The sequence below is a fragment of the Diadema setosum genome, chromosome 12 (genome assembly GCF_964275005.1).
Source record: "Diadema setosum chromosome 12, eeDiaSeto1, whole genome shotgun sequence".
Lineage (NCBI taxonomy): Eukaryota > Metazoa > Echinodermata > Echinoidea > Diadematoida > Diadematidae > Diadema > Diadema setosum.
This window is the reverse complement of record NC_092696.1, coordinates 31214384-31226558: the sequence shown is the minus strand read 5'-3', so window position 1 is coordinate 31226558 and position 12175 is coordinate 31214384. Positions and strand designations below refer to the sequence as shown.

Below are 12175 nucleotides of genomic sequence, written 5' to 3'. Positions count from 1 at the left end.
TGTGTCCGTGTGTATATGTATGTGTGCGTATAAGTGTGCATTTCTTTGTTTTTATATATGCTTTTCCATAGTTTTGATACAAAAAACAAGAACTATTACTTATACATGTACTTGTCAACATTACGGAGACCGAAAAATTGTCCCATGTAAGTAGAACTTCCAAATTTATTGTTAGCAATGATCTCTCTATGTCAAATCAAGTACACATTTTTATCATGAAGTAATGGATCATACCACAAGTCGAAAGCAATACTATTCTTGAGAGAATCTGGTAGTGAAAAGAGGGGAAACGAGAAAGGTGTTGAAAATTAGTTGTGCCCCTGATATACTGTGTATGAAAATTATCATTTATAGTGACGCTCTTGTTCTTATTGATGATGATAATATTTCAGGATGTGACTGGAACCCCTTTTGGCGAAGACCAAACATACCAGAGAGATTTCACGAGGAAGAAGAATTAATGCTGGGTGAGAAAAATATGTAGATAATCACAATCTTATTCGTTGTCTTAAAAAATGCACTATTCCATTATGTACAGTGACTTTTATATTGTCAAGATCATGGAATCTCATCTCTTTGAACTACATTCTTTGTGCAATGATCACTCTGTATTATGTAACACAGTTATTAGAAAGAACGATGTATTATATCACAGGCCTTCTTTCTCTCTCTCTTCACCCTCTATCCCTCTCTCTCTCTCTCTCTCTCTCTCTCTCTGTATACAGGTTATTCCTAAGTGTCTGCGGGTATCTATGTACACTCATATATTTGTAATACTGATTTTATGATTTCGTGTTTTTTTTCTATCATTTTGGTTTCTCTTCTAAGAACCACCATCGCTTACAAAGGAACAAGTACAGCAATGCAAGAAAGAGCTGAAGGAGTACTACCGTGTATCACGAAGCAAGGTCATGGTAGATCCCCTCAACTTTATGGAACGTGTTGAATTGGATGATATTTATACGAATTTAAATATAATAGACCAAAGTAGCAAGCGTAAAACACCAATAACATACGACGATCTTCTGACAAACAATGAAAATGGAAATCTTTCAAAGCGACTTCTGATCCAGGGTGAGGGAGGTGTCGGTAAAACAACGCTTTGCGCTAAGATTGCCTGGGACTGGTGCCAGGGACGGATTCTCCAGGATCTGGACATGGTACTCCTAATACCTCTTCGAGATATGAAGAACGCAACAAGTATTGGTGGTATTGTCAAAACTTACCTCTCTCATTCAAATACGGCAACAAAGAAGAAAATAGATGATTTTATTTCAACGAATCTGGGTAGGATTCTCATTATCTTTGATGGTTTCGACGAGTTTGACGAAAAATTAAGTAAAACGAGCAGCAGTGAGGTCATTCGCATTCTAGGAACAGAGCAATACAATTCATGCAAAGTCATCGTGACAACACGCCCATGGAGGACAGATGAATTCATGATGGACAAGAGTCTTGCCGAAACTTACACTTTTCTTAACGTCGAAGGATTTAACAAGGATAATTTATCAACTTATATTAGGAGGTACTTTCGGATTAGAGGGAAGGACAATCTTGCAGAAAGCTTAATCCGTTTTATGCAGGAAAATGATGTCATCCGGTCGAACATGGCCCCGTTTCCTATTTACTGTGCAATGCTTTGCCTTCTGTGGAACGACTTCAGTGAAGAAAGGCGAAGAGAAATTCAAAAATTGCACACTTTCTCCCAGATTTTTGAAGAAATGATCTCTTTCCTGATAGAACACTACGCATCAAAAAAATGTGAAAATCTACAAAATGAGAACATTGTTGAACATTTAAAGGAAGCTGGTAGGGCAATTCTGGAAATAAGTGAGATAGCGTTCGATGGTTTATTTGACAGGAATCTCTCATTTCCTGAAGAACAATTTAGAGAGTGTCATGACGCCATGGTCACATGTTGCAGAGTGGGTGTTTTAACTATAGAAAAAGATGTCATCACAAGGGAACGTCGGCGCGATGTCAACATTTCATCTTTGGTTACATCAACTGTTTCTTTTCCCCACAAACTGTTTCAAGAATACATTGCAGGGGTATATATTAAGTATTTATTCGACAATGATCGTCCTAAGTACGACGAAGTGAAAAACAAACTTCTTAGTCGACCTGAGGAGTTTCGCTACGTACTGTACTTCACCTCGGCTTCAGGGATTGAATTCGGCCTGGGTATCATTAAGGGCCTGATGAAGTCTTATGATCATTACCGGGAGCTATGCGTTGACATTGCGTTTGAATGTCACACTGAGGAGGCAGCAAGGGCAGTGGGAGAAGGATGGAATGAATACACACTAGAGTCCTATACACCAGAACACACAGTGTCAGGAGTGGTGTTTATGGTGCACTATAACCAAGTGGTGAGTGACACAACTTGAATATTGGTATGGACTATTCTAGAAATATCATGTCGAACGAAAATAAGATTCCTTGTGTGTGCTCGTGTGTGTGTGTGTGTGTGTGTGTGTGTGTGTGTGTGTGTGTTGTGGCTCCCCTGTGTGAGTGCATAATCTACAACCTCAACAGCTGTACTCAAAATTGGTTTTCAGAACTGGAACAGGTCCTATGAATTTGGGAAATTGTTTTGATATATACAATCCTGTACACTTGTGTTATTACCGTTTAGGAATGATATTGTTGTGTTAAATGATTCCATTCCTCGTATAATGCAGTTGTCATATAACTTGCTGTGTGAGTTTAATCTGAATCGCTATGCCACTCATTTCATGTCTTGTTATTATTCAGAACGTTTGGTGATAAATTATATAAAACATTTATGATCGTGGCTTTTAGAAAAAAAAAAAACAAGTTATGAGGAGTCTAAGCCAGCAATATGTTCTTATGACAAAATGATTCGACACCATGGAGTCAGACCCATTCGCGACAGTTCCGTTGTCAAACTTCCCTTTGTAGTAACCATTCAAGTTTGGTTATACTAAAGACGCCGTGTATCTAAGGGAGATGTCAAACTGGTTATCGTGTGTAGAACGTACCTATGTGTTTGGGCATATTTCAATTTAGGGCACATGACACGAGTACTGATGCAATCATATTCATTGCCCCTTTGCCTTTCTCATAATATATCTAATTGAAAATTCATTCTTTCTTTCACAAGTTGTGATTAGCGAATTGACAATATATGAATAGAATGATCTTCTTTGCTCTGTGAAGTTCAAACATCCAATCAACTGCGAGTACTTTATCAACCTTCTTCTTCTGTGTATAATTGCTTTCCTCTATCGTCAATTCATGTTTGTTCAATTAGCAATCGCTAGATATAAACCTGCTGGAGTGCGGAAAAACTGTGTCACGTGACTTGGCGGAGGGCATGTGTTCCAGCAGTGTACTCCATGAAGTACGACTATTGTACTCACAATTTCACGTGGAATTCTACAAGATCCTCCGGGCAGAGGCTTCAAACTGTCAGGTAAGAACTTATATGTATTAAGACGATCTATCACATGTATACCTCTTTTATGTACAGACTATATACATATGAAATGTTAATAAGATATTTCATAGAGGCAATACATTAACTGGATGACAATAAAAAATGTACAGAAAAAAAAAAACCTCTTGGAAACAAATAATGTTTCCTTGCAGAAAAATCTTCTCAAACAAAGAATCCAAGGTACATCTGAATGTATATGTAATAATCATGTTTACTTTCGTAGATTATTTTATGTTAACTGCCATTAAGTACAGGGATCACGGACAGTAGGGAATGACGAATCCATCTTTTATCCCCTGACTGAACTGGTTGGGTCTGTACACTTCTATGTATAAAAGGAGAGTACATTATATTGCTTCCAATAATGTCGTAATTACTGTTATCTCAACGTAATCGTATTAGCGTGTTGATTAAGTATAAAAATAATGTAGCTTGATCTTATGTCCATAGCTTTAGAATGACTGCACATTACATCATTACCATATGGTTTTTGTTTGTTTGTTCGTTTTATTATTGTTTTTTTTTTTATCTGAGAAGATGGCTGAATAGCCCATATTCAGCTACGTTAATCTGGTCTTCCATGGGTTCCAGTTGGTAGTCTACGATCCACCTCTACAATGATCTTTTTTCTTCTTGTTCAATTACTCCTTCTTCCAAAGTTCACACCAATTCATTAATCTCTCTTTTTTTAGTTTCACATTTCGAAGCCGTTATTCTTTTCAGATTGAAGATCTGCATTTCAGTCTTAGCAGCAGTGATGATGATATCCTAAATCAGTCCTCGGTGGGAGAAGACTTCGCCCAATGGGTGTGTGCTATGCCACGTCTTTCGAACTTTACTCTGCGGTGCGCCTGCTCGCCCGATAGTTTCCTCTCAACAGCCGCCACCTTAGCATCATCATGCCAGGTATGTCGTTTTTTGCTATAATTGATATAAGTCATGTAGTTTTGGGAGAGGACTGCATTTTTTTTTTCGAGAAAAAAAAAAAAGAACCTGTATTGTAGGGTGGTAAAGAGACTCCTTTAGCAAATCAATCCTATTTTACTTGATATTGACATGACATTATTTGTAACTTCAATCCTCCTCAGCATTATGACATTCAATGTATGAACGAAAGCATAGGTATGAACACTTTTCATGCATTGACAAATGTACGGAAATCAAGTGCGATGCGTTTCTTCCGTTATCCGGTTGGGCTTTTCTACACAGTCTTTTCTCTACTGACGATACAATGTTTCTCTCCGATAAGTGTGATTGTTGAATTTTTACCATGAAACAAAGATTGCACAAGCAGGCAGAGAGGAGTGTGGGAAGTTGGAGAGAGAGAGACAGAGCCAGAGAAAGATAAAAAGGGAGAGAAAGAGAGGGATATATATGAAGGGTTTGTTTGCAAAAACCGATAGTCCAGCTTTGAAGATTTTGAAGTACGATCTCTGTCATAAAGTACAAGATAATACATTTTAAACGATATATTGGTCACAACATATAAAGGTATATTCTTTGAGTTATGGTCAAAAGAAACAACAATTTTCTTATTATTCTCCTTATTTTTCTTGACCTTTAATCGCAAATAGGCCTATCTCCATTTGGCAAATATGGACTTATCGGTTTTTACAAACAAACTCTTCATATATATTTAGAGAGAGAGAGAGGGGGAGAGAAAGAGAGGGAGAGAGAGAGAGATTGAGAGAGAGAGAGAGGGGGGGGGGGCAGTGATTGAAAGAGAGTTCAGTGGGGGATCCCTAAATGTGGTAACGCTGTGCAGGTGCATGGCGCTGTACTATTCCCAGGATGTTAACATTGTACACATATTTTTTTTTCTTTTGATAGGAAGTGATAGGGCAAAGGATATCGTTACTGAAACACAGACATACATACGTATGTCGGGTTAACAAACAAAGACTTTGGCAAATTCAATTCAATTTAATTCAATTCATTCATAATAAAATTAAGAACTACACAAAACTAATGATGATATGTTAATTTTGGCTTGAAATAAACAAATGTATTTTTTTTTTACTCAAATAAAGACAGATCCTTACAGCAAATTAGCTTTGAAAACAACCAGCGACGTCACTGGCTGTAGCTATCTCACGTCTGAAAGGAGTGCATTAGGCCTATAAAAACAGTTATCATAATTATAGACCGGGAAAAATTGTTTTAATAAGATGCTCGGGATCATGATTTTTTTTTTTTCCTGTCGTATATTGAAATCTTGCAATCCAAAAGACTGCACGCTACGTTTGCGTGTACGCACTGTTTGTGCCTCATAATAAATCCAACTTTTAGGATAAAATGGAATAGAGTAAAGATACTTAAAGACATTTTAACCTAGAATGACACTGGACGACTCTGTGTGCGAAAATGTAATAGGTGTTTGTGATCACTTCCTCGCAATTCGTCAAGTCACAACTCATTATTTGAATCTAAACGGAATCATTAATACCGTAACGCGAAGGCTACTCATGTAGACTCTACGAGGACGTCGAGTCATACAATAGCAATGATACACCTTCCTATCATCTGTCAAACGGTTTATTCTCTCCAGGCTTTGCATTGTTTCATACTGCTGTCATTGACGATTAGTCATAGAGAATGTTACCTTTGGTACCAGAATTCCATGTCGCATAGCATTCCTCAATAATGTAACTCAATACTAGACGTTGTGATTTTTGTTTGTTCGTTTGTTTGTTTTTCTTTGAAGTGATGAATCCGTCTTATTTACGCTAGAAACTGGATATTATTATTTCGATGTGTTCCACTGCGAAGATCGTAACTAATACACAACTTAGTGGATTCTATTTCGTTGTCAGCTTCCAAAGAGTATAAATTCTCTAATTTGTAACATATCTTTCTTTTTTTTTTGTGAAAGCGAAAGATATAGCTACAAACGCCAGTTTCGGGACTGTAGAATGTCAAAATTTTCAAGCCCGCAATGAATGGTTATGCCATTCTCCTAATGTTGCTGCCAGTAATTGCCAGCAGCTGCGCCCGATGCCCCCCCCCCCCCCTTAATTTCCAAAGCGAAAGATAAAGCTACAAACGGCAGTTTTGGGACTGTAAAATGTCAAAATTTTCAAGCTCGCTCGCTCCGCTCACTCGCATTTTATTGTTATGCAATTCTCCTGATGTTGCTGACAGTATATAATTTGTCGTTTCACACCGTCATTCCATAATCCATGTAAGGAAAACTTCCAATGTTGCTCAATGAATGCGTTGTTGAATGTATCACATTCCATAATGTATTGTAGTCCCATTATTGCGCACGCACACACGCACATGCATACACACCGTCAAAATTACTTTTCCACAGGGTGCCCACCCCCAATGTTTCGACCCACCGTACGCCACTATACACACACACACACACACACACACCCACAAATATATGTATATGTATATATATATATATATATATATGAAGAGTTTGTTTGCAAAAACCGATAAGTCCATATTTGCCAAATGGAGATATTTGCGATTAAAGGTCAAGAAAAATAAAGAGAATAATAAGAAAATGTTTGCTTCTTTTGACCATATCTTCAAAAATGTACCTTTATATGTATTGACCAATATATCATTTAAAAGGTATTATTTTGTACTTCATGACGGAGATGGTACTTCAAAGTCTTCAAAAATGGACTTATCGGTTTTTGCAAACAAACTCTTCATATATATATATATATGTGTGTGTGTGTGTATATATAGAGAGAGATGTGTGTGTGTGTGTGTGTGTGTATACATAGAGAGAGATGTGTGTGTGTGTGTGTGTGTGTGTGTGGTCTATCGAGTGCACGGACATCGGTTTCAATGTACCATTCGTTCACAAAGTGTATGTGCGTGTGTGTGTGTGTGTGTGTGTGCGTGTAAGTTCATTGTGCCCATATGTGACTCTGCACCTCAAAACAAACAAAAACTCGCCAGACATGAATTTTTAGTTAAGACCATATTATGAAAGAGCAGACTTTAAGCTTTAAAATGATGTATAACTCAAATCAAATGGACTCTCCTAACCTATCTAAATATTGGAAGGAAAGCACAAACTCGGGAAAAGTGTGAACTGAGAAAAGAGGCTCTGAAGTATAGTGTCTATTCAAGCGCTTAATCTTTACCAAACCGTGCTGGCTGTGCGATGAATGGGACAAAAAACAGGAAGTAAACCACCAGAGTAACAACAATGAAGGGATTATCAGATTAAACTGAATTTAAGCATGCCTCATTAACACATTCTGTCCATAATTAATGCCAACTTTCAAACCGGTAGCACTATCCTTTCAAAAGTTATTAGAGTTGAAAGTGAAGAGTGTGGACAAGGTTTTTCAGAAATGAAAGAGGGATTCTAAGGACACACCTAATCACACTATTCTCCTAAAAATGTTCGAGATAAACTGCTAAAAAAACACACTTTCCTGCCTGTTTTTCGATACCAAATTTTAGCATGATGTAAAAGAAGACCCGCTCTTTCAGAAAATATGAAAAAGTCAAGTTCGGCTAAGTTGACCCATTTCACTTATTTCCAGTCCTCACGCAAAATCAGTGTGTGCGACTTTATGTTCGTTTTGAGGTGCACGGTCACATATTGTAAGATGGAGAAATTGGGACCTTATACTTTAGTGAATCATTCATTTAATCATAAAACAGAACAAACCTTATGTAGAATATAAGTGTTTCTTGATTGACCGGGTTAAAGGGAAGATAAACCCAAAAAACAATGTGGATTGAGTGAAAGCAGCAACATTAGTAGAACACATCAGTGAAAGTTTGAAGAAAATCGGACAATCGATGCAAAAGTTATGAATTTTTAAAGTTTTGATGTTGGAACCGCTAGATGAGGAGACTAGTAGAGGTTATGACGTATGAGTGGACTACAATATCAAGAAAATATAAAGAAAATACGACAAAAATCCATTTTTCATGAAAATTACAAATTCCATCAACTTGATATTGACATATGTTAAGGGTAGCAATTATTCCCCCTGCTTTCTGAAAGCGGTTGGTCCACTGCTCTTTCATAATTCTAGAAAAGTGAATTTTTGTTGAATATCCTTTATATTTTCTTTGTATTGTTGTCCTCTCATACGTCATATCCTCTAGTAGTCTCCTCATCCAGCGGTTCCAACACCAAAACTTTAAAAATTCATAACTTTTGCATCGATTGTCCGATTTTTCTCAAACTTTCACTGATGTGTTCTACTAATGTTGCTGCTTTCACTCAATCCACATTGCTCTTTGGGTTTACCTTCCCTTTAAGAATTTATCCCCATTTCCTGCTCAATCTTTCTGTCTAAATAAAAGATCAGCTCAATCCAAAACTCTGTGTACACTTCCCAGTTTTATAGGCTCACGTCCTTTTATCAACAAGACCATCAAACCTCCGATTAAACTTCCATTCAGAACCCAACCATCTTTGTTATTACTTTGGTTAATCTCTACTCAATAGTTAATCCTTCCCTTTGTCCCCAATCAAGTTTCAGTACATTCAGACTAACTGTGTTCACAATTCCCCCAGCCAGTCCCTTACTCAGTACTGTTCAATGAAACTATAATCCCCACATCAGAGATCCTCTCCTATCCATGCTGATATATATCTTGTGCTCCTGGAGTGTTTTTTTTTTTTTTTTTTTTTATTCACGTTCCATATTCCACATTTCGTACAAGTTTTATATTCCATTTGATTTGAAGCAGAAATGTTTTTCACACAATGGTCAGTTTGAACCAATAATGCACAAGTGTATAAGGACATATAATTAACGTGTAATATGAGGAAACCACTAAAAAGCAAAGCTTGTAGGATGTGGGTTCCAAAAATATAACATAGGGTTTTAGTACAGTATATCGAAGTCAGAAGTGACGTAACATGCAACATTCAAAATATCGAGAATATTACAATGTTTATGGGATGTACAAAGTATAGTATGTAATGTTTTATGATTAACTTATGGTATAAAAAAATGCTTAGAAAAGTAGCAAGTTAATCAAACTGGTGAGGTCATCCGAGCGAGGCATCATCTAAGTATATGCAAAAAAAAAAAAAAAAATAAGCGATTACGGCAAAATAATCACACATAGGATTTTAGAAAATTGGCTTTGAGATGTTTCTTAAAGGAGCTTAAAGAACTTGAGTGCAACCGAACCGAATCTAACTCATTCCAGAAAGAAGGGCCGGTAGATGCAATTGTCTTAAGGGCTAAAACTGTACGAACAGGAGAAAAATGATAGGATTCACTGTGTCTTGTAGGGTAAGTATGAATATCGCTGTTTTTCACAAACATTGGGGAAAATATACTAGGAAGGTCACCAGTATTCAACTTATACATGAAAATTCCAACATTAAATCAGAATTTTTTAACAATTTACTTGAAACAAACAATTCATCAGTATGATCAAAAAATTGTGTTCGATTTATAATCCGCAAGGCCTTTTTCTGAACCAAAAATAACGAATCAAGTTTAGTCTTTCAGCGATTCCCCCAGGCTAATATTCCGTAATTCAAGTAAGGTAATGATAAAGTTGTATAAAGAAAATGCAATATTGGCTTTGGGAAGAGATATTTAAGTTTGTGAATAATTCCAACATTCTTGCACAACAATTTACATAAATAATCAACATGTACCTTCCATGAAAGGTTACTGTCAATATAAATACCTAAAAATTTTGTTGAATCTATTTGAATTTAACTGTAAACCGTTCATTAAAACTAAACCTGGATGAGATTTTATTGTGTTACTGAAAACCATATATTTGGTATTATTTATGTTAAGCGACAATTTATTTGCCTGAATCCACTCAAACACCAACTTAAGTTCATTATTCAGAGAATCGAGCAAAACATAAGGATCTGAGTGAGAATAAAAGAGACTTGTATGATCTGCGAACAGAAGAAAAGACAGCAGAGAGGATGAGTTACGGAAGTCATTGATGTATAAGATGAATAAAAGAGGACCTAAGAGGGAGCCCTGTGGAACACCACAACAAATCGAGTTTATATCAGGTTCATGATTATTTACGGAAACAAATTGAGATCGACCGGTAAGATCTGAACCACTCCAAGGCCTTTCCACGAATCCCGTAATGATTTAGTTTATACAAAAGAATTTCGTGATCTATTGTGTCAAAGGCCTTGGAGTAGTCCAGAAACAGACCGACTGTATGCGACTTTGTGTCTATAGCTCTTACAACTTTCTCAACCAGTAGTAATATAGCATGGGTGGTTGCATGTTTTTTCCGGAACCCGAATTGATTATCAGCTAAAATATCATAATCGTTTACAAATGTGATTAAACGATTATAAATCACCTTCTCAAGTAATTTAGAAAAGGATGGCAGAAGTTGAAGGAAATCTGACTCCGGCCCCGACTCTGTTCGGTCATATGCCAAGAAGGAGTGAACAGCATTCTTTCTATTTAGTACTGACAATCTTCCCTCATCAATATTATTCATCATTCTTGAATTCTGGATCATTGCAATGTTCGGCTTATAATAACTGTTCCTGATCTTTATATTAAAAAAAAACAAAAAAAAAACGATTGTACATCTTGAACGACCATCTTGTCTTCTGACTGGATTAATGTTCGACTGTAGCTTGGCATCGTATAGTTAAGAGTGCACACCACGCTACCGACACATGAAACCAGCACTCTTACAATATGATGCAAATACATAGCTTATGTCAGGAGCTTTGATCTTTACAGCAAATTAGTTTTAAAAACAACCGACGACGTCACTGGCTGTAGCTATTTCACGTCTTAAAGGAGCGTATAAGGCCTAAATACTAAGAATAATTTATATTAGACTGGTAAAACTCTTTTTAATAAGATACTCGGAATCATGAGATTTTTTTTTCTCGTACAGTACACTTTATATTGAAATCCTGGAATCCCCAAAACACTGCACGCTACTTTTGCGACTTCACAATGCTAATGCGGCACAATGAATCCTACTTTAACGATAAAACAGAATAGAGTAAAGATACCAAAAGATATTCTGACGGAGAATTACACTGGACGACTCTGTGTGCGAAAATGTGATAGGTATTTGTGATCACTTCCTCGCTGGCACAGACCCCAAAAAGCAAGGCGGTGGAGCAGTAATTTGCAAATCGTAAGTCACAACTCATTATTTGAATCTAGACGGAAACAGTATACCGTAACGCGAAGGCTACTCAGGTGTCTCTGAATCTACGAGGACGTGGAGTCATACAGTAACAATGATACGCCTTCTATATGTGATCCTGCATCACAAAACAAACAAAAAGTCGCCAGACATGAAATTTGAGTTAAGAGCATATTCTGAAAGAGTAGACTTTAAGCTTGAAAATGATGTATAACTCACATCAAATTAACTTTCCTAGCCTATCTAGATATTTGAAAGCACACACTCAGGAAAGTGTGAAATGAGAAAAGAGGCGATTGCGACACGGATTGTCGCCCCGACGGAGATTGTCGTCTGGCAGCAATCCGTGACGCTTGTGCAGTTCCCAATTTTTGACCTCGATGGCGACAATCTATGATGGCAAAAAACAAGGATTGTCGCCCCGTCAAAGATTGTCGCCCCCGGCTCGGGGTGGTTGCTCCGGTGGTATGCTTTGGTGGGAAGGGTATGACTGGTAAGTTAAGCGTATGTGTGTGTGTGTGGGGGGGGGGATGTATAAGTTCATTGTGCCCATAATATGGCTTTTTACACTTGTGTTTCTTAACCCCGGACTTTCTCTGACCC

The 12175-nt window shown here is 37.1% G+C and overlaps 2 protein-coding genes across 2 annotated transcripts in view; both read left to right on the top strand.

Annotated features, from left to right (window-relative positions):
• LOC140235878 (uncharacterized) overlaps positions 1-12175 on the top strand; it is a 52301-nt gene that overhangs the window by 28838 nt on the left and 11288 nt on the right. The gene's annotated exons all lie outside the window — the stretch shown is intronic.
• LOC140236253 (uncharacterized) overlaps positions 1-12175 on the top strand; it is a 28297-nt gene that overhangs the window by 6691 nt on the left and 9431 nt on the right. The window contains 4 exon segments of the mRNA XM_072316216.1: positions 393-467; positions 829-2372; positions 3278-3439; positions 4187-4399. Of these exon segments, the coding sequence (XP_072172317.1) occupies positions 393-467; positions 829-2372; positions 3278-3439; positions 4187-4399 (1994 nt within the window).